The sequence below is a fragment of the Talpa occidentalis genome, unplaced genomic scaffold (assembly GCF_014898055.3).
Source record: "Talpa occidentalis isolate TD23 unplaced genomic scaffold, MPIMG_talOcc4v2.1 talOcc4.17, whole genome shotgun sequence".
Lineage (NCBI taxonomy): Eukaryota > Metazoa > Chordata > Mammalia > Eulipotyphla > Talpidae > Talpa > Talpa occidentalis.
The window spans coordinates 44,489,891-44,515,566 of NW_023601754.1; the positions used below are offsets into that span (position 1 = coordinate 44,489,891).

Consider the following 25,676-nt stretch of genomic DNA (forward strand, 5'->3'; position numbering starts at 1 on the left):
GGTGGTGTTAGGGGGATGGGACTAGAGGCACAATGGACAAGGTTTGGTGACTGACTGGGTAAGCGGCTAAGGGAGAGCAGTGAGTCCAGCCTGGGATTCTGGCTGGGGTAGGCAGTGTTCCGAGATGAGGATGCTGAGAACAGGAGGTTTGGGAGTCAGAGGCCAAATACCACGTTGAATGTTCGAACCCAAACCAGCCTTTTCCCTAACAACAGGAAGCAGAGAAAGAATCACACCAGCAAACTGCAAGAGCTGGCACTGCTGCTCCCTATGGCCCTGAAGATTGGCACCAAGAAGCTCACCAAGGTATGGGGACTGAAGGAGGGGGGGCGATTGGGGAAACACGCAAGATGCCAGGCAGAGGTTACCGTTTGGGGAGTCAAACGGCCATGGGCTTGAGCTCCCCGGCTGCATACCTGCAGAGCTCTGGGCAGGCCCCTCTGCGTAGCTCTTGAGTCTCAGTTGTCTTATCTGTAAAACAGAGAAAAATAACTGTCACTTCCCAGAGATACTGTGAAGTCAGAATGACACAATAGCCATGACTGGCCCTGAATAAATGTCACTTGCTTCCTGGGTCCCTTGTTTTGTGACTCGTAGGAGTCATCTCCAGAGGTGAGAGTAGATGAAGCTCTATGCTTGTCCCCGTGGCTACTTAGATGTATCTTCCTGCCGAGCCATCGCCCTGCTCCCAGGGGAACACCTGGATAGGAGACTCAGCGGTCTGGAAGGCTGGCGTGCTCTTGTTTTGCTGTATTTCTTCTCACTCACTTATTCATTCATCAACCATTTGTGGGGAGATTATTGGCTATCAGAAATTTGTGGTCACAACAAGGGGAGGCAAAGAATTCTTGGGTATCTCTTACAGAGCCCTCTGAGAGGGGGGCCTGCTCTGAGATGACCCCCAGTTGCCTTCTCCGCAAAGCCTTTACACCAGCAACAGTAACCAACGAACGTGTCACGTCACCTCGCAGTTTGCAGTCGTCAGCCCAGGGAGCCCCAACCATGCGCCAAGCATGGTGTTGGAGATAATAAGCCAAAAAGACAGTGTTTGCTTTCGAAAAACCCACAGTCTGGTTATCAACATTTAGAGGAGGTCCCCATGTAATCCCTCGAGAACCTGGTGACGGGGGTCTTGGGCGAACATTGACTAAGCATTTCTGGAGCAACTGATGTGTCAGGCTCTGTGCTGGGCATTTTCACACACATTTATTTCATCCCAATAATGGTCCTTTCTGCTTTCTTTGACTGGAAGCCGGGGAGAGCCCCATGGGATCTGGTCTCCCTCCTCCCATCTTCCCTCTCTTGGAGCCCCTCAATAAAATGGCTTGACCCTTAAAAAAAATCTTCTCCTCCTGAATATCCTCATTCCCAGTGCACAGGTGAGAAAACTGAGGCTGGAGGAAGTCACATGACCTGCCCCCAGTAAGTGGCAGAGGGTACAGTCAGAAGCATGGGAGGGTGAGAGAACTCACCAGAGCCAGAGCGGGGAACAGAGCAGGCAGAAGGACCGAAGTACACTGCTGAGGGGAGCAGCGGGCGGCAGGAGTGGTCTGCACGCCATGTGGGACCCTCGCCAGTGGCCTGGGATCAAACCGGTGCTGCAGAGGCTGCGGACAGCCTCACAGAGCTGTGCTCAACCACCTGTACCACCAGGGAGGCCTCTGGTCTCATTTTAATTGCTGCTTCAGAGCACCCTTTGCAGATACCAAGTCTCATTTCAGAGTCTCTCGTGACACTCCTTTATTCATAGTGCTGCTCACGCAGCAGGTGACTTGGGTGACATGTGAATTTATTAAAGTCTGTTGTCCCGAGTAGACTATGAGCCACACAGGTGACCCCAATAGGCTGCATCCCGCTCCGTACCTGGTCCTGTGTGAGCTGCAGTCTCTTTAGCGTAGCCTCTCAGGACCAGTTCAGTTGGCATTTGGTGGCCAGGTGGTGATGCCCGCAGCAGCAGAAGGCCCCATGCCCACTGCCAAGGCATCATCCCTTTGCCATCCCTGCTAGGCTGCCTCTTGACTCCGTGTGCTTGGGACACAGAGGTCAGTGGGCCACAACAGTCTCCACCCTCACCTCATTCCCGGTCAGCGGCGAGTATCCTGTGTGAGCAGAAGATTAGGTGGCGGTGTGGGGGGAACAGGTCCAGGGCATTACAGGTGCGTTGAGAAGGGACACCTGCCCCAGCCTGGCAAGAGGGGTGGGGGCTGGAGAGCTTCTGCAGGGGAGAGCACTTTGCCGAGGTGCTGAGGCTCAGAGGAGGAGAAGCCAGTGAGGGGAACTAGGGGAGAGGAGGGAAGCCAGGCACACCTGGCTTCAGATCCCAGCTGTGCCACTTCCTCTGTCACCAGCGAGCGTCCCTTCCCCACGTGGGGCCTCAGTTCCACCATCACGGGCCCAAGGAGCCCTGGACAGCGGAAGAGGGACTCTGCAGGGGGATGGCTGTGGTCCGGGAGCCTTTCGCTCTCTGGTGTCAGCAGCCTCACACCTGGGCCCTGCTCCCGTGCTCACTCTGCCTTTCTTTTGGGAGTAGAAGGAGATTCTGCTGCATGTCCTGCACTACATCCACTTCCTCCAGAGGAACATCGATGTGGCCAAGGCCTTGCTCAAAATCTACACCACCGATGGGGACAGTACACTTCGGGGTAAGTAGGTTCAGGCGACGCTTTCCAGTGCCTGCTCGTGCCAAGTATTGTTCTGGCTGTCAGGGACACTAAGTGCCTCACAGGAGGCCCTCCCAGACCTCCCAGCTGGTGCAGGGGACAAAGTCAGGAACTTGGAGATGTCTGGGAAGACTGGCAGGAAGGAGCTGGGCCTTCGAGGATGTTGGAAGAGGGAATCCTGCTAGGCAGAAGCATCTGGCCGAGCAAGAGCCCGCAGGCGGGAAAACACATGGGATTGTGGGCAGGCAGCTTGATGTGCCTGGAGGCACTGCACTGAGACTGCACAAGGGCTCTAGGGCCAGGTCTGGGCTCAGACACCTGACCTCTGTGGGCCTCGCTTCTTCCTCTGCAAAACCGAGCCAGTGCCAGGACTTCTGTTTGTCGTGAGGGTCCAGAGTGGACACGTGTTGTGACATGTGCGTGGCACGTGCAGGTCTTCCTGTGCTAGGCAGCTGTCATTATTACTGGTGTGGGAAACCCACAGCAAGAGCCGGACAGGTCAGGCACGAGCCCCTGCCCGGGGGAGAGGAGGTAGAAGGAGATGAAGATGAGTCTTACTGAAGAACTGTCAGCCCCAGGAAAGCCAGGGCTTTTGTTTTGTTTTATTTTTTTTTTTTAATATTTTTCCTCGGTGGGTCTCAAATTTTATTTTTTCACTGATGTTTACAATTTTTTTTTATATAGATGCATGTTTTTACTTATTTATTTATTTGTTTATTTGTTTTGTTTATACATGCACTGGGTACAGTCAGAAGCGCGGGAGGGTGAGAGAATTCACCAGAGCCAGAGCGGGGAGCAGAGCAGGCAGAAGGACCGAAGTACACTGCTGAGGGGAGCAGCGGGCGGCAGGAGAGGTCTGCGCGCCATGTGGGACCCTCCTCCAGTGGCCGGGGAGCAGCCGGGGATCGAACCGGCGCCACAGAGGCTACGGGCAGCTTTGCAACCCAGCGCTCAACCGCTGCGCCACCGGGGAGGCCCTGTTTTGTTTTTTTTTTTAAGGGATCCTGGCCTCTAGTGTGGGGGCTGGTTATTAAGTGAGGACCGAGAGTCGGGGAGATCATGAAGATACTTATCAGAGTGTTTGGGACAGGAGGCCCTGAGGCCCAGTCTAGCACTGTAGCTGAGGATGTGGGCAGAAGTAGGTATGCTTGGGATGTGAACTGAGAGCCTGGGGGCGACGCCCTGGGCCACCCCAGGGTGGGCAGTGGAGCCCTCACTGTCTCAAGGCAGGCAGGAGGAGTGGGCTTGGGATGGGGAAGCATCAAGTCTGTCTTTCCTCTTAGCTGAAAACAGAATGGCTCAGGGAAACCCCAAGTTTTCGTTTATACTTTTGCTGCCTGGCTTTGCAACCTCAGATAAGTCCAATCTCCTCCCAGGGCCTCAGTTTCCACATTTGTAAAATCAGCCTGGGGACCATGGCTGGCCACCCACTTGGGGCTGGGAGGCACTGTCGGCAAGGCAGGCGTCTGGATGGCATAAGGCTGAGGGCGCCTGACCTGTCTCCTCCGTCCTGCAGGAGGAGGGCTGGCATGGAACCCAGCGGCCGGACCCGCAAGGCAAAGACACTCCACTCCATTGAGCACCCCACACTCTCGGAAGTCCCCTCTGCAGGGAGCCTGCCGGAAACCTCAGAAGAAGTGGTGGCCCTGGGAGTCAGGTACAAGCTGCCCAAGGCGGTAGACTGGGAAGCAGGGGGGAACAGGAGACTGTCCATGATGGTGATGCCACATGCCCGCCAGCCTGGGTTTCTCTCCTGGCCCCTCCTCACCAGCTGAGGCCCCGGGGGTCACTCCATCCCTGAGCTGCGTCCTCTGGGAATGGAGTTCCCGCCACCAGGCAGTCTGAGGCATAGGAGCCTGTGTACATCCCGCTGGTGCAATGCCCAAGCAGACAGACACGCGGTCAGCATGCAGTCGCAGTCGATGGAAGCCGCCCTCCTACGCAGCCGTCCCTGTGGGGCCAGGGCATGGCAGGGAGCCTGGGGGAGTGGAAAGACCCACATGTGGAAGGCAAGAGTCCTAGGGGCAGCCTCAGCCTCATGACTGGGCCTTTTCCTTCATGGGCTTCAGTCTCCATGTCTAAAACGGGACTTGGATGTAGTCACCGATCTCCAGCCCTGCTGCGCGCCTGCATCATCAGCACGCTGTAGGAAATGCCCGACGCCCAGAAAGCCAGGCCCACTGGTCTGGGCTGGTGCCCGGGGGTCAGCCTCTTTTCAAGACTCACAGGGGTTGCTAACATGTGGTCAGGGGAAGGGAGCACCCGACTCGGTGATCTCTCACTACGGACCCAGCTCACCTGGGAGGGCTGGTGAGTGACCAGGACAGGCAAAGGTTTGGAACAGAGCCTTGGAACCAGAGAAAGAGAAAAAACACACACCCACGCACGTACATCTCATCTTCTGGGCATGCTTAGGCGCCCAGCCCTGTGTGACATTGTCTCTCTGCTCTCCAGAACGCCACAGCCGGGCCCAGAACCCCCGCCGCTATCTGGCCCTGGTTAAGCCCAAGAAGCAGGAATCCCCATACCCAGAGCAGCAAGGAGGAACTGCCTTGGGGGCCACCACCCCTCCCAGTTGCGCCTACTCCTACAGTCTCCCCCAGGCTGCATCACCTCTGCCTCCTGGCGACAGAAAGGGCGTCAGGTCCTGGCTGACGTTGCTGGATGTGGCTGAGAACAGCGTCCACTGCGGCACCCCAGGTTGGCCTCTTTCCTCACAGTTCGTGCAGCTGCTCATGTGTCTGCTGCGACTGCGGCTTCAGCTGTCCCAGGCCCAGTCCTCGTAGCTGGGAATTCAGTGTCCTGTTGGCAGGCTCTTTCCCAGTTTCCCTTCCCCTTCAGGCTCTGTTGTGGGTGTCCAAGTGGGACATGATGGGCGCTGCCCTCCTGCGCAGGCTGCCAATGACCAAACTGGGTTAGGGCCTCTCCTTGAGACTTCACTTGAAGTCATCAGAAAATCTTTCAAGATGCCTCGCCCCTGTGCAGCTTGACGAGGGGATGGCGCAAGAGGGGGTGAGCAGGTCCAATGTGCATGCAAGGTCTCAGGCCACCCTGCCCTTGCTCCCGAGCATCTCCTCCGCCCAGGCGTGTGCCAGGTGCTGGCCACACTGTCCCATGTAGGAGTCACACACACACCCCGCCCGGACCATCCAGAGTGATCCAGGCTTCCTGGGGCTCCAGGGCACTGTACCCAAACTGGAGACAAGGGCCTCCAGTCCTTCTCACGAGTTGTGTGACGTGGGCAAATTACTTGATCAATGCCCCAGTTTACTTAACTGTGTGACAAGTAAGTAAATAATAGAGGCTCCCTTCAGCCAAGGGTGACTGAATAAGACTCTTACACCACACAGGCGTCCTCACCTTGCGTTTGTGGTTTTTAGCTGCCTTGCAGCTTCTTATAGGGGTGTGAGATTCCAGACACCTGGGGTGACTTGGGTTGCCCACAACCCAGGCCCGAAATTTTGACTAGGATGGGTTGGCGGGGAGGTGGTGGCAGGCCCTGCCCGTGAGTCTGGAGGTGACACACTCACAGGAGTGAAAGTCCTGCCTTGCTCCTTAGGCTGCTGCTGTGGAAAGAGAGCCCAGCCTGGTGGGCCTTACTCTGCCTTAGAGGACCAGCAAGGGGCTCAGAGGCTCCAGTTTCTCAACAGGACACAGCCCTTTCCCAGGTAAGGGAACCCCTAGGGCTATGAGGGGCGATGCTGAGGTATTTGGTCTGGAATGGCTGAGGGGTAGTGAGAAATGAGCTCAGTTTACCTCCTAGACTGGTGTCTGGGGAGCTGCGGGTGTAGCTCTGTAGCAGACGTCATCAACTCGGAGGAAAGCTTGCTTCCTGTCTGCTGGACCAGGCCACAGCCTCCTCTGGGCTCCCCCTGCCCTGCCCCACCTCATCCAGCCGGTCCTCACTGGTCCAGCCACATCGAACTCATCATCCTTCACCTGCCAACTTGTTGCTTCAAGCTTTGCTTAGTGCCCACAGGCTAGGGGCCCAATGTTCTAACTGGCCTTCGAGAAACCCCCTGACCCCAGTTCTTCTTGCCAACCCTTCCCCCATGAATCTTAACCTCAACACCAGCAGACATTCTCCACTCACCACGCGACCCAGGCCCCGGCCCACGGAGCCCTGTTCCAGGCAAGCCTGTTTCCCTGTCCACCCGGAAGACCCTACCCATTCTTTAGGGCAAGTTCAGAGCCGACCTCCCTCCTGCCCTGCCCACCTTTCCCCCCAAAACAGCACTGGCCCTCTCACCAGCTTCTCATCGCCGCCTTGAGGGCTGCTCTCAGCTGCTTCAGCCTTCTGCCCCCAGCGGCCGGCATAGGGGAGCGCCCTCTGGGCTCACACAGCGGTTCCCAGCCCCTTGAATCCCGCCTCTTGCAGACAGAAGCTGGTGTTCGACTCCAGTGAGGAAGCGGACAAGGAGGACCCCAACGCCGACCCTTGGCTTCCTGCCTGGACCCGAGAGGACAGCCCGCACGGTGACTGAAACTCCCTCCTCGTCGGCTGGTGTGGGGCCTCTTTGGTAGCGTCCTTCTGAGGATTCCCCGGAAAGGGGGATTGGGGAGGCCCAGGTGCCTGCTAAGCGCACGGCGTGCCCACGTCTTGGAGCCACGGCACACACCGCTTCTCGGCCGCCACTCTCTGTTGAGCCTGGCCTTACCCCAGAATCTTTCTTCACACAGAGCTCCAGGCGGCTGCTGCCAGTCTTTGGGTCTGGCGCGCTGTGATACACTGATTTCTTTGGCGGGGAGTTTCCCCCTCACAACACCAGGCGTCTCGGTCTCCTCTACCGAGGGCTCAAAGTGAGGAATTGACAAAAATGAGGATAGTTACCTCATCCCGGCGTCTGGCACTGTCTCCCAGTATCAGCTTCATATTAGAGGGGAGAGGACAGTCTCCGACTGTACCCCGAAGCCTGATGTGTGCTTTTTAGGGAGTCCACTGGCCTTGGAGCCACCCCAGATTGACGACTATAGTGTAACAGGCCACCTGAGCGAGATCCTGGGCCTCAGCCCTTCCCTCTTCAGCTCCCTGGGGAAAATGCTGCCTGAACAGATCTTGGAGGACGACACCGAGTACCTGACTCAAGGTGAACGTCCACGGCTGGGCCGACCCTTGGCTCCCTCAGAAAACTCGTGGTAACACGCACCGTGTCGGGCAATGTGGAATCCCAGGGGTGAGCCCATCAGGCCCTCAGTCCAGAAGCCCACAGCTTAGTGGGGGAGCCACCCTAGGCCCCACGTGGAGGCCACATGGGGAGCCCCCTCCTGCCCAGATTGGAGGTACCCAGGAGACCTGGCCTGTGCATTTGGCTTGAACAGGGCAGGAGATCCCAAAGCAGAAAGCCAGAGCAGGCCCCAGCAGGCGGGATGCACCAGAGGCAGGCGCGTGAGAGGCCCTTCCCCGCCAGCCACCCCTCTGCTCTCCCTCCCCACAGCGCTCTTTGAGGAAGTGCTGTTAGAGCCTGTGGCTTCGCCTTTGGCCAGCATGCTCGAGGAGCCACGGAAGGTAGGCCTCTGCCCACCCCCTACCCCTCACTCCAGGACACGCCCATCCTCTTGCCACGCACAAGCTCACAGGCCTGAGCCCCTCGTCCACCTCAAGCTGGCCAGCAGCTCCCGGCACCCCCACGCCCCATCCGTCACTTGCGCTCCTCAGCCTCCCAGGCGCCTGTCCACCCTCCATGCTGTGCTGTCTTCTGCACACTTGCTGCTGCCAGGCCCCTGCCCTGTGCTGGGTCCTCGGTGAACTGGACACAAGGATTAATGCTTGAGGCGACCAGGTGTCCCCGAGACACTGCACCGCTCAGAGAGGCCAGGGCTCTCAAGACCCCATTTTACAGATGAGGAAACTCACAGCAGAGGGAGCCCGGGAGCCTCAGGGGGACGGACCTCCCAGGCCTCTGGGCTGACCTCCGTAGCCACCCTCTGAGGGAGACCCATCATCTGAGGGGGAGGCAGCCCCAGCTCTGGCCCCCAAAAGTGTGTGTTAGTCCTCCCACTTCAATGAATGACCGAACTGACGGTAGAGACAAAAGCAGGCCTCCCAGCCGGCTCTCGGGCGTGGAGGCCACTACTGTTCTGTGGATGAAATTGATGTTCAGAGGAGTGAGACTTGCCCAGGCCTCACGGCTGTGGGGAAGGATAAACCTACAGGAGAAAAGACAGCGCCCCAGAGCAGGATGCAGGGGGCCTGGGCCCCACCATCTCCCACCTGTGGGGACTGGGGAACATTTGCTTGAAATGTCCAGGTGTGTCTGGGTGAGGCCGCCCGGCTGTTTGTGAAGCTCACATTACACCAAGGACGGCAGAGTGGGAGCGTGAGGCGGTGAGCAGGGGCACTGCTGCCCCCTCATCCCCTCCCAACTCTCCCCTTCACCCCAGGACACACCCTCTGAGGCCCCCGAAGACGCGCCCGGCCCCCACGGCCTGTGCCCGTCCTCCGTGTCGCTGGACCACTGCTACCTCCCGCTGAGTGGCAACGGCAGGGCGCCCGCCAGCCCCAGCTCCGCGGACACAGACCCGGAGTCGGTATGGAGGCAGGAGGCGAGAGGAGGCCGGGCCCCAGACGCGGGTTCCGCCTCTCCCGCCCCCTCTCACCTCTGTCCCCCACCCAGGACACCCAGGCCGACCCCAAGGGCCTGCTGTCCTCCAGTGACGACGGCGACTACACGTGGACCCCCAGCCGCCGGGCCCCCGCCCTGGCCACGGTCGGGAGAAAGGCCCGCAAGGGCCGGGGCCCTGTGAAGCCCAAGGAGAGCAAGGCCGCCGCCGGCCCCACCCAGATGAAGAAAAAGTGCGTCAACGGCTTCATCATGTTCTGCAGGATGAACCGGAAGCAGTATATCCGGTGGGTGGGGGTCCCCTCGGCCTGCGGGCCCTGCCTGCCCTGTGGGCCCTGACGCATGCGCCCTTAGGGAGCAGCCACGACCCCCAGGCGCGGTCTCCCCCAGCACCTGGCCTGACCAGGTGCCTCATCAGACCTGAGAAGGCAACAGGGAAACCCAGCCCAGGCTGCAGGAAAAGGGAATGCATTGGCTGATGCACCTTGAAAGATGAGGGGTGTGGTGGTTTAATACTGGGGTGAGGGCTGGACGCGCCGGAGTATTGGGTAGACAGTGGAGAACAGGAAAAGGGGGGTGACTGCATGCACTGCTCGGAGGTGCCCCAGGTGCAGAGGTTTGTTGCCGCTAAGAAGGATTTGGGGCTTTTTAAAATAACCTTTTGGTGGGCTTTTCTACGACTGGGGGAGCCGGACTCTACCTGTTGTGATTTGCTGGGACGTTAGGTTTTGGGGCCTCCCGCACAGGTGTTCAGGGGGTAGATGGCGTCAGATGTGGTCCCTGGGCCGGGGGCTGTGTCTGCCATCTTTGTCCCTCCCTGCCCTGCGCTGAGGGAGCCTCGGTGCACAGGGGTGTGGGCGCCAGAGCCAGGCACCCTGCGGCTTCTCCTGACCCCGCCCCTCCCCCTCCAGAGCCTGCCCTGGTACTGCGTCCACCGCTGCCACCAAGGAGCTGGCCCAGCTCTGGCGGGTGATGACCCAGCAGGAGCGGAGACCCTACTGGTGAGAAGCCCGCGCGGCCGGGGGGAGAGGCCCTGCCGGCCTCTGGCCCAGGCTCCCCAGGCTGGGCGTGGGTGGGCGCTTTGGGCGTCAGAAACTGGTGCGAGAGTTGGGGGGGCGTGGGGTGGAGAAGGGCTGTACCTGTAGCTCCAAAGGACAGACAGCTTCATGCGGGACGTGGGCCCCGCGGGCCCCCACTTCCCCCACCGCCTGGGCCGCAGGGAGCTCCTCAGCAGGAAACTGGGCCTTGGCGCGGGGGCTTGGCCGCACCTCTTCCGCCTCCCCGCCCAGCCATCCAGCCTGGCCCGACACAGGTGCCAGGTGCTCACTGACCTCCCAGGAGGGCGGGGCCCTTGGCCGAGTCCACGTGGGGCCGGGGGAGCTTCCCGAAGGGCGGCCGGTCAGCCCAGACCCGGGCCAGCGCCGGGGCCAGAGGGGCAGCCAGTGAGGGCCCCTCCCGCCGCCTCTGTCCCCAGCATCAAGGCGCGCAGATTCAGCCGCCAGCACAACCGCATCGTGAAGCAGGAGAGCTCCGGCAGCGAGGACGAGGACTGGGAGCCCCCCAAGCCCTTCTACCAGCTTCTGGCGGAGAAGGCCCGCAGCGCCCCGAAGCCAGCCCCGCCGCCGCCTGCCCCCCGGGTCTGAGGGCTGCCGGCCTGGTGCTCCCACTGCACGGCAGCTCCTGTTCTACCCTGAGCCTGTGACAACAGGCGGTGCCCCCCCCATCCCTGGCCTCACCCCTGCTGGGCCTCACCCCTCGGTGATGCCGGCGGGGACTGGCTGACCCCAAGCCTTCCCCGTTCGCCCGCGAGCGCCGCGGGGAGGGCAGGTTGGTAAGGGCTCCCTCGCCCTGCCTCCCCACAGCCGGGAGTCAGATGGTCCCGGTGCTGTTCTCACCCTCCCCTGCTCCCGCGCCCCTTCTGCGTATAGGTTACTGTTTTCAAAATAAAGCACGTGGAGCCTGGTTCCCAGCAGGAGAGGTCAAGATTGCTCCCCAGGTCCCTCAACCTGGATCCTGAGTCCCAGGCCACACCCGCCCCCCCAGGCACCTCGGCCGCCGGATGGCAGCGGGCGCGGCCGCTGGGAAGGTGACCTGCCCCCGGAGGCCCTAGTTGGCAGTTAACTTCATTTTAATTGAAATGGAGACGTAACACAAGTCCTAGAAAAATAAAGATTTCGGGTACAAACTAGACGTGGGCCAGGGCTCCCCCTGGGGTGAGGGATCTTTGGTCTGGGGCCAGACGCAGTCGGGAGGGCTTCAGTCCGGGGGGAGGTCAGGGCACGCCGCCCGGGCCCCCACGCTGCACCCCTTTCAGCAGGAAGGGCCCGGCCGGGAGGCGTCCGTCAGACGACGGATGGGCCCCCCCAGCCCGGGATTCCAGGCACTTCTGAGAACACTGAGGGTGGGAGCTATTAATAGTGTTTTGGGGAGGGCGAGGGAGGGGGCTCCAGGGGGCAGGATCTCAGCTCACAGCTAGTACCAGGTTGAGGGGGGCGGAGGCCCCGGAGCCAGGACCCGCCAGAGGGAAGGGCTGTAACAGGAGGCCTCGGGGCCAGAGGGGCGATGCCCCAGCACCTCGAGGGAGCGGAGCGGAGCACCTGCGGCGCGTGGGCTCCGAGGCAGCGTCCTGTCCCCCCGCGAGCACCATCGTCAGCAGACGGGCCGAGGCCCGGGCTCACAGTTCCAAGGGCTCTTCCACCGGCACCGACTGGAGCTGGGTCAGGACCTTGGTCTCGGCTTCCAGCCCCTCGTCCACCTCGCCCCCCGCCGTGGCGCCCAGGAGCAGCCCCTCCGGGTCGGGGTCGGGCAGCCTCAGCACGGTGTGGGGGGCCTGCGTCCCCAGCCCCTTCTCCGCTTCGAGCAGCCCCTCTGTGCCCGCGCTCAGTTCCAGCCCCGCCGGCCAGATGGGCACGGCCGCGGGCGACAGCATGAGCCCCTCGGCGGGCGGCGCCGGGAAGGCGGGCAGGAGGCCGGCGGAGTCCGGGGAGAAGGGCAGGCTGGCGGGGGCCGGGGCGGGCGGCGGCTGCGGTGGAGACTGCGCGGACAGCGGCCCCAGGGCCTGGGCCTCGGGGAGCGCGGGGCTGGGGGCCACCGGGAGGGCCCCTTCGGGCACGGAGACAGCCGTCTCTGGCTTCAGAGGCAGGGCCAGGCCGGGCGTGGGCGGCAGGACCTGGGAGACCAGCATGCTGGTGGGGAAGGTGGCGGTGAGGATGATCTTGCCCTGCTGCACGGCCACCCCCGTCACGATGGGGCTGCCCGACACGGGGTTGGCGAGGAGGAAGTTCCCTGTGGGGAGAGACGGCTGGGGGTCAGCTGGCCAGGAGAGAAGAGGCGGGCGAGCCGCTGTGGAAGGGCGGGCCCTGGAGTGATTCTCTGGACCCTGAGGCCCCACCTTGCACGGAAGGGTCCCGGGACACGCCGGGGGTGAGCGCCCTCCCTGAGACAACTGCCCCCCACCCCGCCCAGCCCACACCCCAGCCAGAGAGACAGGGGTACTACCTGGGGCAGTGGCCGAAGGCAGCTGCAGGGCGGTCACGCCCACCCCAGAGTTGATCAGGTGCACGTTGGCAGGGCCCGCCGTGGCGGCCACCTTCACGGGGCTGCCCGGCCCAGCTGCCAAGAGCTGCAGTGGCCCCACAGCCTGGGGCAGGGTCACCACCTGAGAGGTGGGCACCACCTGGGGCAGGTTCAACAGCGGGGAGGTAGGGCCCAGGCTGGCAGGGTACCCAGGGGGGGGGGACAGGGGCACCACCTGTGGAGCAGCCACAGAAGGCACCGGTCCCGGGGGCAGAGGAAAGGTGGAGGCGGGTGGGGGGCCAGGCACCACCTGGGGCAGAGGCCCCGGCACCTCTTCTCCAGCCGGCCCTGAGGCAGCCACCTGGGCCCCCTTGGTTTCTGGGGCCTCAGGCTGAGCCTCCTCTAGCCGAACCTCCCCTGTCTGAGGGTCCAGGACCAGGGAGGTCTTGCCCTCGCTCACCCCCTGCGGACTGGGCTGTGGCGGAGGGGCGCCCCCACCCCCCGCGAGCAGCAGGGGGCCCAGGCTGGAGGCCTCGCTCAGGGCCAGGCTGTTGATGATGACGGGGCTCCCGTTGAGCAGCACCGCGGAGGAGTTGCCGGCGGCCAGGAAGCTCCCGTTCACCAAGATGGAGGAGGAGGCCGGGCAGGGGGCAGGAGGGGCGGCCCCGGCCAGGAATATGGAGCCCTGCGCGGGGGCGTCGGTAGCCACCGGGGCCACCCCCCACTCCAGGTCCTCGGGGCTGCGGCTCGACTCATCCTCAGTAGTGGGGTTTCCATCAGATTCGCTGGCCGGAGAAAGCATGGAAAATTGAGGTCCTGGAAGCTGCGCCTCCATGCCCAGAGGGCCGCACGGGGAGCCCAGGCTGACCCCGCCGCCCCCCTTCCCCAGCCCGCACTTCAGCGCACGACTGCGGGGGGCAGAAAACCAGCTTCCTCGGTGCACCCCCGGAGCCCGGGCGGGAGGTTCTGCAAACCTGGTTCTGATATCGCTGCCTTAGGGCCACAGCTGGCGCCCGGGGGCGGGGGGGGGGCGGAGGCCCTTCTTTCCCGCCCCCCTGGCCTGGGGACCCAGCGGCGGAGACGCGACCCCGCGAGGCGCCGGGTTGGGCTGAGCGCGGGAGAGCGGGAGGCGGCCGCCGCGCCCTCCCCCGGGGGCAGGGACGGAGCGGGAGGCCGGCGGCTCGGGTGGGAGGGGAAGGGCTTGGGTTACAGGGAAACCGGAGCCGGCGAAGGTTCACGTTTCACAACAAAGACAGACGCCGGACCACGCCGCCGGGCCTGGGGGTGGGGTGGGGGTTAGGGCGAGTAACGGTCCGGGCAGGGCCTGGGCGCCCGGGGGGCCCCAAGAAAGCCCCGGCGGGGTGGGGACGGCGGCCGCGCCCCCGCTCGGCGGCGCGTCCCCCGCGGCCTCCCCCGCCGCCGTGGCCGCGCGCGCGGACGGGGTCCGGGCCGGCGCCTCCAGGGGCGCGGGGCCCCGGCCTCGGCGGGAGGGGCCGGGATGTCGGGCAGAGGCCCGGGCCCGAGCCCGGACCCTCGGGGGCGCCGGAGGAGCCGGGCGCGCGGGCGGCGGCAGCGGGCGCCCGCGGGGCCCCCGTCCCGGGAGAGGCCGCCCGCCCTCGCGCCCCGGCGCCCTCACCTCTTGCAGGGCGCGCCGCCGCCGCCGCCCCCGGTCCGGTCGCGCTGCCGCCGGTTCTTGAACCAGTTGCTGACCTGCGTGAGCGAGAGGCCGGTGAGCGCGGCCAGGCGGCGCTTCTCGTCGGGCGTCGGGTAGCGGTTGCCGCGGTAGCAGGCCTTGAGCGCGGCGCGCGAGCGCTCCTTGAAGCAGTACACGGTCTCCTCGCCGTCCCAGATGGTCTTGGGCAGCGGGAACTTCTTGCGCAGCCGGTACTTGTCCACGGCGCCCAGCGCGCGGCCGCGGGCCCGCTCGGCCTCGTGGTAGCGCGCGCGCAGGTACAGGTCCTGCAGGAAGGCGTGGTGCGCGGCGGGGAACGGGCGGCTCTCGAGCAGCCGGTACAGCTCCGCGTACTCGCCGCGCTGGAAGGCCACGAGCGCCCGGGCGCGCAGCAGCGGGTCGCTGCCACGTAGGCGCTCGGCCGGGGGCAGCGCGCCCAGGAAGCGGCTCAGGCGGCCGGCGTGGCCCGCCTGCAGCAGCGCCTCGCACACGCAGGCCACCTGCTCCGGCGAGAAGCGCAGGCCCGCGGGCGGCGCGGCGGCGGCCTCGGGGGGCGACCCCGCGGCGCCCGGGGACCCCGCGCCCTCCGCCGCGTCGCCCGCCCCGGCCCCGGCCCCGGCCGCGGCCGCCTCACCCTCGGCCGCCTGCAGCGTGCGCAGGAGCCGCCGCGCCTCCGCCTCCTCCTCCTCGGCCGCCGCCTCCCCGCCGGCCGCCGGCCCCGCGCTCGGCTCGGCGGGCGAGGTAGCCATGTTCTCGCAACTTTGGGAAGTTCCTCCCTCCCCCTCCTCCCCCCGCGGGCTCTCCCCGGCCCCCTCCCCGCCCGCGCCCCCGCGCCGCCCCCCCGCGCCTCGCCCCCGGCCGACCCCGCGGCTCCCCGCCGCTGCCAGCCCGGCGCTCCGCCCGGGGCCCGGCCCGGCGCCCCGCGCGCCCGGCCCCCGCGGTCGTGGCGCTGCCTTTGTTTTCCCTCCGCCCGGCCGCGCGCCCCGCCCCGCGCGCCCCGGCTCAGGGCCTCAGTCTCCCCATCGGGACAGCGGGGAAGGTAACGGGCCGCCCGCGGGGCCCAGGGCGCGAAGCCGCCCCCGCCCCGAGACGGAGCTCCCGCACGCCCCCGTCGGCCGCGTCCTCGGCGGGGCCCCCCCGCGCCCCATCGCGGCCCGCGCTCCGCCCCTCGGAATTCCCGGCTCCCCGGGGGGCGGGCCTGGCGGCGCGAAGGGGCGGGGCCCGCGCTGCAAAGTTTACAGCAACTTTTCTTGGGCGTGAGCCCCGGAACGGATGCGCGTGGCCCGCGCAGGCGCAGTGCAGGAGGACGGCCGCGCGCGCCGGCCCAGCCCCCTCTTCCCGGCGGGCGGGGGGCACAGCTGGGTCGCAGCTGGAAGGGGGCGGAGCCGCCCGGGCGCCCCCTCGCTCGCCTTGGTCGGATGTCGAAGCCCCGCCCCGCCCCGCCCCTGCTGCGCTCGCGCCCGGCCATTGGCCCCCCGCCCGCGGCCCCGCCCCCTGGGCGGCCTCCCCGCCGCGGCGGCCCCGACGCCGGAGTCCGGGCCTTGGCTGACAAGGGGGCTCTTTATTCGCGAGGGCCGGGGGTGGGGTACCAGGTGGGGGGAAAACAATAAATACCGAGGAATGTTGGGGGTCTCAGTGCATCCAAAACGTGGACTGGGGTGCCGGGGCCCGTCAGCGGGGCTGAGGCCAGGCCAATAAATACCCGCCCCGCGGGGCGGGCGGGGCGGCCGCGCCCGAGAGCCGCGTCGGGGGGGCGGGCGCGCGGCGCGGGCTGCACAGGCAGAGGCCCCGCGGCGGCGGCGGCGGGCGGAGCGCCCCGGGAGAGCTCGAGGCCGGCGAGCCGCGGAGCGGGCGCGTGGAGGTGAGCGACGGGCGGCCGAGCCCCGGCCCGGGCCTCCTCCGCGGCGCGGCCCAGCGCTGGCGCCCCCCGCCCGGGGGCTGCGGCGCCCCGGCCACACGCCTCTCGCGCCCGGCTCCGCGCGCCCCGCCCTCCCCGGCCGCCTGGCGCGCGCCCGGATCACAGGGCGGGGGCTGCGGCGGGAGCGGGGGCCGGAGCCGGCGCCGCCAGGGCTTTCTGGGCCGGGCCCGGGTGACCCGCCCTCCGGCGGGACCCGAGTGGGGCTCTAGGGGTCAGGGGGCGAAGGAGGCTCCCCGGAGGTGCCAGACTGGGGCGAGTTGGTCGGCGCTGGCCGCCAGCCCAGCGCAGCCCACGGCGGCGGCACCAGCCAGCGCAGCGGCGAACAGCAGCAGGGAACGCGCCTCCGGTAGGCCAGGCTTAGGGACCTGCGGGCGAGGGGGCGGGGTCAGCGCGACGGCGGCTCCCGATTGGCTCCCGGGCCTCGCCCCGCCCACGCCCTCCTGCCTTCCTGTGCCCGCCCCGCCTCCCGGGCCGCTCTGGTTGGTTGGCTCCCAGGCCTCCAGTCTTCTCCCAACTCCTCATTGGCTGCCTCCTCACTGTGTTGATTGGCTGCCCGAGCGCCCCCCCTTCCCGCGGCCGGCCCAGCCCCGCAGGGGTGCGCTAAGCGGAGGCGGCTCCCGGCGCGTGGGGCGAAGCGGGGGCGCCGCGGCGGGCGGGCGGGCGTGAGCAGCCGGACGTACCCTGGCAGGGAGCAGCAGGTGGCGGCGGTGCATGGGGCCTGACCCCACCAGCGGGCATTGGCCCAGAGCCACGGCCGGGGGGCCATCTAGCTGGAGAGAGAAGGGACAGGTGACCCGATCGGAGCCCAGCCCGGCCCGGACGCCCTAGGCGGGGTCGGGAGGAGAGAGACAGCGAGGGGAGTGGAGGTCGGGGAGAGAATCTAGGGAGATCCCGCAAGGGATCTGGTGAAAAAGCCTCAGCCGAAAGATCTGGTAGCAGGGTAGCTGAGTGGTGGGTGTCTGCCGCTTGGAACCCCGAAGAGGCGGGGTGAGCCCTAAACCTGGACGGGTAGATGGGGAGGTACAGGCTCTGCAGAGGGGGCAGCAAGCTTAATGAACGGGAAAAAGAGGGGTCTTACATGGGAAGGTGGATCCGTGGCCCGGGGTGTGGGGACCCCCGTGACAGCTGGAAGGAGAAGAGAGAGGCGTAGGGCGCGTGGAGGGACGGAGGTGGCGCGGCGTGCCCCAGCCTGGGCCCCTGGCCCGCCCCCAGGTGTCCACACACACCCGCAGGCCCACCGCCCCTTGGCGCCCCAGGAACAGGAGGCGGACAGGAGACTCGCCTGCAGCTCCCTCAGCCTGCAGCGACTCCACCTGCTCCTGCAGCTGTCGGATGTGCTCCTCCAGATCTCGGTTCCTTTCCTGGGCCTCCCGGAGTTGACTGCGGGAAGGTAAGGACGTGAGCCCCTGGGCATCCTGACTAGAAGCAGACAGGCCAAGTGCCCTCATCCCCAGCCAGACCTGGCAAAGTTCTGGTTAGCAATGCGGATGGCCTCCAGCTCCTGGCTCAGGCTTTGCCGGGTAAACACCTCTTCCTCCAGGGCCTCCTGGAGATCTCCCTGCATCACCTCTGCCTCCTCCACCAACGGGATGGCCACCTGGATGATCTCTGGAGCCACCTCTTGCATGGCCTTGGGAATGGTCTCCAGAACTGCGGCTTCAGCCTGCTCTTGGGGACCAGGCTTAGGGCTGCCTGTAGCTTCTGCAGCACTGGACACCTGCACATAGGTCCCAGGCCTGGCATCCTCCCTCCACCTCTAGGTCTTTCTGGAATCCCCACAGCTCCTGCAATGATCCAAGTCCCCTCCCTCCCGCACCCCAGTCTCCCCGGGGCCCCTGGCCTTTAGGCAGCTCCCTTCCCACCCTCCTTCCAAAGGGCTTTCCCAAGACACTTCAGTTAAGCCTGCCTGCCCAGCTTACCATCTTTCTAGCCTCTGTGCCTTCAGGGGAGAAGGCCTGCTGCACAGAGGGCCCTGTTGGCAGGGCCCCACCCTCTCCACCCCAGCAAGGACAGTTTGACTTCACTACCCTCCTTTCAGGCTCAAGAACACAGTAGCTGGTTCCCACCGCAGGGCCTTGACCCTTGAGGTTCTCTCTGCTGACCCCTGGGCATTTTCCTTCCCCTTCTAGGCCTCCTGTAGGGTTCCCCTCCTCGTAGAGTCCCCTACACACACACACTCACTCATTCACTCCCTCCCTGCCCTGCAGAAGTAACTTGTCTTATATGTTTTTTGTTTCCTGTGGAGTAAGCTCTCAGAGGGCTTAACAGTCCACGGCACTGCATCCCAGAAGCCTTTGCCTTTTCTCCTGGACTCTGCCCTGACTGACCCTCTCCTCCAAGGACTCACTGTCTCCTCCAGCGGGGACACCATGGGCTCCAGGCTGGGCGTCTGCCCAGGTGGCTCGAGCATGGGCTCGGCCTTAGGTTTGGCCTCAGGCTGGACCTCCAGTTCCATGGGCGTGGGGCCTGGGACCTCATCATCCCTGGGAAAGGCAGAAGGTGAGCGAACAGAGACCCAGCCCCACCACAGAGGCTGTGACCCCCCTGGGGCTCTGAGCCATAGCTCCCGGGCAGCCAGACCCTAGGCCATGGCTTGAGAGGGAGAGGGGCAGAGAGTGAGGGGCACAGATTTCCTCTTGTCAGGGGAAGGCCTGCCTCTCACATGGCCTCAGGCCCCAAGGTGCTGCCTTCTCTGCACCTGCTGCAGGAATGTGGGGTCCAGACGCCCATGTTCTGAGGTCCATTTCCCCTCCTCCATGTGACCTTTGCAGACCTCTCTCCTTAGGCCCTCAGGACAGTGAGGAGGACCAAGTGAAGGGGACCCCACTCAGCTCTGGCCACCTCCAATATGGTCATAAGACTTTCCCAAGACTGACTCCAGATACCAGCATGCCCCCCTCACCCCAACTGCTGGAGGGAGACACCGCCCCAGGATTGAAATCGCAGTCCCCCCTCCAACCCAGCCACCCTCCCGTGGAAATGTGTCAAGGACCTGATGGTGGGGGACAGGCGCCAGCCAGACACACCCCGCGGCAGGTCCCCAGCATGGGCTCAGCAGAGGAGGGGTTAAGTGAGCCTGAGCCGGTGTGAGGAGACTGGGCCAGGCTCTCTTGCAGTTCATTCACGATGAGAAATGACGGCAGCAATCCTTGTCTGGTGCAGAACAGGTGGGAATCCAGCCCGTTCTCACAGTTAGCGTGTGTGTGCATGCAGGAGGGGGGCCACAGCTGCCAGTGGGCTTCCTCTACCGTTACCTGTATTTTCTAATTTATCTGTGACAAGCAATCTATTACTTGTATAATTAATGTTCTTAAAAGGCTTTGTGGTTACATGAGTGATTCAGCAAATTAGTATTCTTTTCACATTGACTTAAAAAGCCTCCACTTCTCACTTTCCAAGATTCTGAGCTCTCATCACTGTACTGAAGCCTAAGTGGGAAGATTCTGGAAGGCCAAATCCGAAGTTCTAAGGTTTTTCACATAAATCTAAAATCTCAAGGTATTATGGCCTGAGATTTTAAGGTCTGACAAATCTGAACTCCTAAAAGTCTTTGGTCTCAAGACCATAAACTTCAAGTTTCATCCTGCAGTTCTAGGGGACCCAAGTGTGCCAGGAGGCAGGACCCCTGAGCAAGCTCCCAGGACTCTGGAGGCCGCACCCCACACCCATAGGCAGCACTTACCGGAGGGCCATGCAGGAGTAAGAGAAGCCCACAAAAGGTAGATGGACTCCTAGCGGCATGCCTTCCCGCATGTCTGACAGCGTCTCCTACACGGGGGAAGCACAGGCCTGGGGTGACCAGCCTGGCCCCTCCCCTCTTTCAGGTTTGGCTGAAATGCCCCCCTGCCAACCTAGCTTGGGCCTATCTACAATGGCCCTTTCATCATTTTTCCTATTGAATCCTGCTACTTCAGGGCACTAGCCACAGTATCTTTATATGTATCTCTACACGGTGGGTAGATGAGGGCAGAGCCAGGACACATGACCTGGTGCGTGTGCTTCCCCAGGAGTGCCCAACATAAGGGCACCCAGGCTGAGTGAGTACTCGGACAGCTTGACCAACAGTTGAGAGAGAATGGCCTAAGGAAGAGAGCTTCCTCTAGCCTCTCATCTTTCCAGCCCAGATATCCCCTCCTCCAGGAAGCCCTCCAGGACCTTCCATGGGGGGCATCATTGTCTGAGGACAAGGGTGTGTCCCCCACTGCACTGCGAGTCTAGGTCACTGCTGGGTTCCCAGGCCTGGGAAGGCGCACAGCAGGTGCTCTAGGGAAGGAAGGATTTCAGAATTTCTCCTGGTAGGCACTATTCTGACCCCGACTTTAAGCTGGTGGGATGGGGGGCGGAAACCCTCTGCTGAACAGGAATTGTCGGTACCTACCCCGCCCCCGCTCACCATGGCAGTGAGCCCGTCCTCCACCAAATCAAAGTTGCACGTGTCCGTGGCACCCTCGAAATCCGGTGCGAAGGGGGGCACGCTGTCTCGGAGACTGTCCCAGTCGAGACCAAAGAAAAAGGGATGCTTTCGGAAATCATCTGCTCCTTGCCTGCCCAGCCGCGTCTCGGGGGGACACAGTAGTCGCTGGATGAGGTCGCGAGCCTCCTCTGGGACCCCTGCGTCGGCCAGCGGTAGAGACAGGTGCTCCTGCTCGGAAAGTGAGGGATGTTGACCTGGGAGCACACTCTCCGAGAGCAACCAGGGGTTCCTGGAGCCGCCCTCACCTTGTAGTGCACGATCTTGCCATAGGTCTCCGCCTTGGAGTCGGCATAGAAGGGCGTCTGGCCGTAGAACATTTCATAGGCGAACACACCTAGGGCCCACCAGTCACACTCGGGCCCGTAGCAGCCTGCCCCGGGCCCGCCGCCCACGGCCTGCAGGATCTCGGGGGACAGGTAGTCCGGGGTGCCAACAGCCACCAGCGACCGCACCTGAGCCAACAGCACGGGAGCTGAACTTGGCCCCGCCCCTCCAAACTTGGCCCCACCCCTTCCCTAGCCCCGCCCCAGGGGCTTAGTCCCGCCACCTGCCTGTCCTAACCCTGCCCACCCAGACACACCTGGAGCCCCTCCTCGCCCCTCCAAACCGAGTCCCGCTCCCACACCAGCGCGGCCGCGCCTCAGCCCTGACCCCACACGCTGCATCTCCCGGCCCCGCCTGCTCCCCCTCCTCGTCGGGGGCCGCGGGGCCGCGGCGGGGCGCCAGCTCACCGTTCCGTCCGCGCGCAATTTGAGACAGGAGCCGAAATCCGCCAAGCGGATGTGGCCGCAGCAGTCCAGCAGGATGTTGTCGGGCTTGATGTCCCTGCGCAGAGCGGGGAGGGGAGGGCGGGGGGGATAAGGGGCCTACCGCCCACCCCCTCGCCGGGCCCCACCCCCTCGCAGCACCCCCTCAGGCCCCGCCCGCGAGCGCCGCCCCTCCTCCAAGTCCCGCCCCTCCAGGTGCCTCACCGAGGGTTTGCCCCCTTCGGGGATTCTGGTGTTCAACCCCACTCCTCCGGTCCTGTCCCCAGTGCGCCCCAACCCACGAGGCCCCTCTCCGGGCCCCGCCCCGCAGCCCCGCAGCGCGCACCTGTGCACATAGCCCAGTCGGTGCACCGAGTCTATGGCCAAGACAATCTCTGCCAGGTAGAAGCGCGCCATCTCGGCCGGGATCCGCTCCCCAAACTTGCTCAGCAGCGTTAGCAGGTCCCCGCCCACGTAGTACTCCATGACCAGGTACTGGGAGGGGGCGCGTCATTGTGGGGTCTGCAGCCCCCCGAGGCGCCCAAAGCTGATGGCCGGAGACTCCCGGAGATGCCCCAGCCCTGGGCAGAGACCCGCAGCCGCAGCCCCAGGAGGACAGAAGGTATCTCCAGGGCCAAATCGGAGCTCCCCTCCCGAAGAAACCCCAGTTCTCCCAGGATACCGCGGAAAGAGGCTCACTCCCGAGAGAGAGAGACAGAGAGAGAGAGAGAGACAGAGAGAGACAGAGAGAGAGAGAGAACCAGAAGCCTCCCCGGGCCAGCGCAGGCCCGGCAGGAACGCGCTGCCCAGGGGCCCCTCCCGTGGGCTAGGTGAGTCTACTCCGCTCCGGGCACGAGACTCCAGGACGACAGCGGCCTCTGAGCACCGTCCCCCGGCACGGCCGGGGAAAAGCCGACTGGGACATCTCCCCGCCCCGACCCCTCGCAGACTCTCCCGAGGCGCTGGAGGCAGCCCGCAGCCCGCCCCCTGCCCGCCCCCTGCCCGCCCGCTGCCCGCCTCGCCAGCCGCCGCGGAGCTGGCCCAGGGCCCCGAGGGGCTCACCAGGTAATTTTCGTCCTGAAAGGCGAAGTGCAGCTGCGTGATCCAGCGCTGGTCCCCGTTCACCAACACGTCCCTCTCTTCACGGAAGCAAGACACCTGGGGGGCACCCGGAGGCCTGAAGCAGGTAGTGGGGGGCGGGGCGGGCGCCTTGCACAGTCAGACCCGGCCCTCACCTCGCCTCTCTTCAGCATGTCCCACTTATTCATGATCTTCATGGCGTACACCTGCCCCGTCTGCTTCATCTTCACCACGGCTACCTGAAGGCCGAAACGGGGCGACCAGCGCCGAGGCGCAGGCGGTGGGCCCGGGGCTCGCCGGGCTGGACTCCGCCCCTAGCCCCGCCCCGAGGCGGCCCTCCCAGGCCCCGCCCATCGACCGCGAGCCCCGCGGTTCTAAACTCATTCATCAATTTCTAAAGCCCCGCCCCAAACCCATAAGCCCCGCCCACTGCCCTGAAGTCGCGTCTCCGCCCACTGAGGAGCTCAGGGCTCACCTCACTGAACGCCCCGCGTCCGATCACCTTCAGAATCTCAAAGTCATCCCTCTGCAGTCGAGCCTCCTTAAGCCTGGCGGCGATGGGATCCACTGGGGCGGGGGAGGTGAGCACCGAGTGTCACCGGGACGGCCGCCAGGCGGGGGAGTCCCACCTTCTGCCTCCTCTCCTGCCCCTCGGTTTCACCTTAGCACTGACTCCCAGGGCTTCCCCGCACAGTGTGAGGTCCTGGACACCCCAAACTGCCCCACGGCAAAGCGAGGTGGGATGCCCGGGAGTCCCTTTTAGGATAGGCATTGGGCCAGCTGGCTCTGGGGGCGCAGGCTGGAGAAGGGGTATCAAGTTTGCAGGAGGGAGGCCCTGAAGAGCAGAGGGAGAAGAAACCAGGCCTCGTTCTTAGAGCTCCCTGGTCTTCCGGTGAGCCCCCCACTGCCTGTGACAGAGAGCCTACCCCCACCCCAGGGTCTCATCTCGTCCCCGGCTGCAGGCGGCAAGTGGCTTCTTCCAGGGCCTGGAGGTTCTGAGGTGGGCAGCCCTGGACCGCAGTGGGAGAGACCACCCCTGCTTTGGGGGAAATGCAGGTGGTTCTGAGACGAAGGGGGAGACAAAGTCGGGTGCCCACTTCGGGGCTCAGTTCAAGTGTCCTCCCGACCCTGGGTGGGGGGCTTTACCCCTTATTTACAGGCGGGGGTCACAGCAGAGACAGGTGAGGTCATTTGCCCGAGGTCCTGGCTGGGAACGTTGAGAGGACTGTTTGGGAAGGGGAGGCTGGGGTGGAGCAGGACACTCAGGGGCCTGGGGAGAGGGAGGCCTGGCCCTCCCCCAGGGGGTGGAAGAAGCTGGGGTGCTAGCAGGCAAGATGGAGAGAGGGAAGGGGCTGAGTAGGAACGAGGGGAGGCAGCGGGTGATGGAGGAGAGGAGCCCCCACAGGACTGGGGTTCAGGGAGAGTGGGCCAGCAGGGACGCACCAGCCCTGGCCCGGGATGGGGGAGGGAGGAGAGCGCCAAGACATTGAGCCCTTTTAAGGCAGCGGGAACCCGGGCCCCCTCCGCCTCCCGGGCAGCCTGCAGGGGAGGGGCCGCAGGACGCTGCCAGGCCAGAAAAGGAGAGCTCCTTAAGGGACAGCCAGACCCCTGCCCCCGCCCCGGGCTCAGTTTACCCAGCCCTCCCAGCCGCAGGCATCCTCGGCCAAAAGGGGCCTGAGCGAGTTGCCCACGGCCGGGGGAGGTGGGGAGAAGGTTCTTCCAGAGGCCGAGTGCCAGGCCCTGGGCCTCCACCTTCCCATCTTCAAAATGGGAGCAGGGAGCCTGCGGGGCCTGGCTCAGAGAGGGCCTTAAGGAAAGAGGGAGAAGGTGGAGACAGGCAGCTCTGGGTAGAGGGCCAGGGCCGCACGCCACCCGGGACCACGGGCAAGCCACGCGGGGGCAGAGCAGTGGGGGTGTGGGAGGCCCAGAGCCCGGAGGGGCCGGTGTCCTGGCCAGGAGCGGGGGAGGCAGCCAGGGCCAGAGGCCGAGAGCTAGCATTTTCCCTCCGGACTTGTCTCCAGGGGCCAACGGGGCCAGAAGGGGCTTGGCAGGAGAGCTGGAAGGTTGGAGGCCTGAAGAACTAGGTCTGGGGGCCTCGGGGCCCAGCGCTAACTCAGGTCGACTAGTAGCGACCAACACTGGGGATGGGGGAGCATACCCAGGCCCTTCCAGTGTTCCCCCTCCATCCAGGGGCCAAGGGGAGCTGGCCGAGGGCGCCTGCCTGCGGGCTGGTCCTGCAGGGCCTGCCTGAGTCACTGCCCTCCTAGCGCCTGGGCACCTGTTGGGCCAGCTGGAGAGGCTGGCGCCGAGCACCTGCTTGTCGGCTGCGCCCCTGGCAGCTGCCCCATGCTGCCCCTCCCTGCTTGCCCCTGTGCTCTGGGAAACCAGGGAGGAGGCCCATCCGGTGGGGGGACTGCTGAGAGGGCCCCCTGATGTCTCCACGCATCAACTGAGTAAGGGGTGCAGGGAACTTTGGGAGCCGTCCGGTCTAGCCCAGCCCGGGCTCCCCGCTCTGGCTCTGAGTGTGGCTGCCCCGGCCTTCACTGACCCCCCTCTGCCCTGCCAGGGTGGCACAGGGGTAGGGGTGTGCCACCCTGAGATCCAGGCCCCAGCTCTGGGCCCCCGAAGGGAAGGCTCTCCCCATGTCCATTCTGTCCCCCAACCGTCAGCCCGCATGCCCAGCCCTATCTGTTGGTTCGGTCCTGCTACCACCCCTCAATCTGGGGAAGCCCATGCAGACAGGCACTCACCCCACTGCAAGAAGTCGGCCACGTACTTGTCCTGGGCCAGATCCGAGGCGCCCAGCTCCTGGTGGACGCCCAGGAGAAGGTCGAGCAGGGGCTCCAGCCCCAGGAAGCCGGGGTCCAGTGCCAGCTGCCGGAGCCGCCGCAGCCGCACCTCGGCTGACATGTCGGCCAGACAGCACCATGGCCCCTCCCCGGGCCCGGGGCGCAAGGTCCTCCTGTCACGGGGCCTGGCGGGCTGGGTCCAGGCCCACGGGCCCTGGTCTCATGTCCGGCTGTTCCTGGCCCTCCCGAGCCTCTCTGGGC

General features: G+C 64.9%; 4 protein-coding genes and 1 long non-coding RNA gene across 7 annotated transcripts in view; 2 read left to right on the forward strand and 3 right to left on the reverse strand.

Annotated features, from left to right (window-relative positions):
* The window catches only part of FBXO46 (F-box protein 46), a 27,100-nt gene extending 26,644 nt beyond the window's left edge, over positions 1–456 (reverse strand). Inside the window, exon 1 of the mRNA XM_054697250.1 lies at positions 417–456. The gene's annotated coding sequence lies outside the window, so the exon portion shown is untranslated. The remainder of the gene's footprint in view (positions 1–416) is intronic.
* MEIOSIN (meiosis initiator) overlaps positions 1–10,869 on the forward strand; it is a 16,654-nt gene extending 5,785 nt beyond the window's left edge. The window contains exons 2-13 of the mRNA XM_037516803.2: positions 216–306; positions 2,531–2,642; positions 4,177–4,317; positions 5,115–5,360; positions 6,220–6,328; positions 7,039–7,136; positions 7,592–7,747; positions 8,096–8,166; positions 9,042–9,188; positions 9,275–9,507; positions 10,132–10,221; positions 10,695–10,869. Coding sequence (XP_037372700.1) covers positions 216–306; positions 2,531–2,642; positions 4,177–4,317; positions 5,115–5,360; positions 6,220–6,328; positions 7,039–7,136; positions 7,592–7,747; positions 8,096–8,166; positions 9,042–9,188; positions 9,275–9,507; positions 10,132–10,221; positions 10,695–10,863 — 1,663 coding nt within the window. The 3' untranslated portion in view covers positions 10,864–10,869. The remainder of the gene's footprint in view (positions 1–215; positions 307–2,530; positions 2,643–4,176; positions 4,318–5,114; positions 5,361–6,219; positions 6,329–7,038; positions 7,137–7,591; positions 7,748–8,095; positions 8,167–9,041; positions 9,189–9,274; positions 9,508–10,131; positions 10,222–10,694) is intronic.
* A 129-nt stretch (positions 10,870–10,998) lies between these two features.
* On the reverse strand, positions 10,999–15,157 carry SIX5 (SIX homeobox 5). The gene is made up of 3 exons (XM_037518182.2): positions 14,373–15,157; positions 12,719–13,521; positions 10,999–12,505 (listed from the first exon to the last, which is right to left on the reverse strand). Exons 1-3 carry the CDS (start codon positions 15,155–15,157, stop codon positions 11,895–11,897), a joined length of 2,199 nt encoding a protein of 732 aa, XP_037374079.1. The 3' UTR covers positions 10,999–11,894.
* Positions 15,158–16,228: 1,071 nt separating this feature from the next.
* LOC129146093 (uncharacterized) lies at positions 16,229–21,155 on the forward strand. 2 transcript variants are annotated; one of them, XR_008552548.1, is made up of 3 exons: positions 16,229–16,269; positions 17,652–18,825; positions 19,112–21,155. It is a non-coding gene; the product is annotated as an uncharacterized LOC129146093 (long non-coding RNA). The 2 variants fall into 2 exon arrangements; XR_008552547.1 differs by lacking the exon at positions 16,229–16,269 and having other exon boundaries at positions 17,003–17,716; positions 17,867–18,825.
* Positions 16,527–25,536, reverse strand: DMPK (DM1 protein kinase). 2 transcript variants are annotated; one of them, XM_054697252.1, is made up of 15 exons: positions 25,377–25,536; positions 23,102–23,193; positions 22,782–22,865; positions 22,609–22,704; positions 21,893–22,041; positions 21,532–21,625; positions 21,046–21,252; positions 20,705–20,968; positions 20,009–20,094; positions 18,674–18,809; positions 17,787–18,043; positions 17,609–17,706; positions 17,405–17,451; positions 17,007–17,092; positions 16,527–16,691 (listed from the first exon to the last, which is right to left on the reverse strand). In XM_054697252.1, exons 1-15 carry the CDS (start codon positions 25,534–25,536, stop codon positions 16,532–16,534), a joined length of 2,016 nt encoding a protein of 671 aa, XP_054553227.1. In that variant the 3' UTR covers positions 16,527–16,531. The 2 variants fall into 2 exon arrangements, with proteins under 2 accessions (XP_054553227.1, XP_054553228.1); XM_054697253.1 differs by having other exon boundaries at positions 17,007–17,096.
* Positions 25,537–25,676: the final 140 nt, after the last annotated feature.

Coding starts and splice junctions, on each gene's coding strand:
- SIX5 (XM_037518182.2), bottom strand. CDS start 15,157: ATGGCTACCTCGCCCGCCGAGCCGAGCGCGGGGCCGGCGGCCGGCGGG. Junction 13,522..14,372: donor GGCGGCGCGCCCTGCAAGAG/GTGAGGGCGCCG, acceptor TTCTCCGGCCAG/CGAATCTGATGGAAACCCCA. Junction 12,506..12,718: donor GCCTTCGGCCACTGCCCCAG/GTAGTACCCCTG, acceptor CTCTCCCCACAG/GGAACTTCCTCCTCGCCAAC.
- DMPK (XM_054697252.1), bottom strand. CDS start 25,536: ATGTCAGCCGAGGTGCGGCTGCGGCGGCTCCGGCAGCTGGCACTGGAC. Junction 23,194..25,376: donor GGCCGACTTCTTGCAGTGGG/GTGAGTGCCTGT, acceptor CCCCCGCCCCAG/TGGATCCCATCGCCGCCAGG. Junction 17,452..17,608: donor GCAGGCTGAGGGAGCTGCAG/GCGAGTCTCCTG, acceptor TTCTCCTTCCAG/CTGTCACGGGGGTCCCCACA.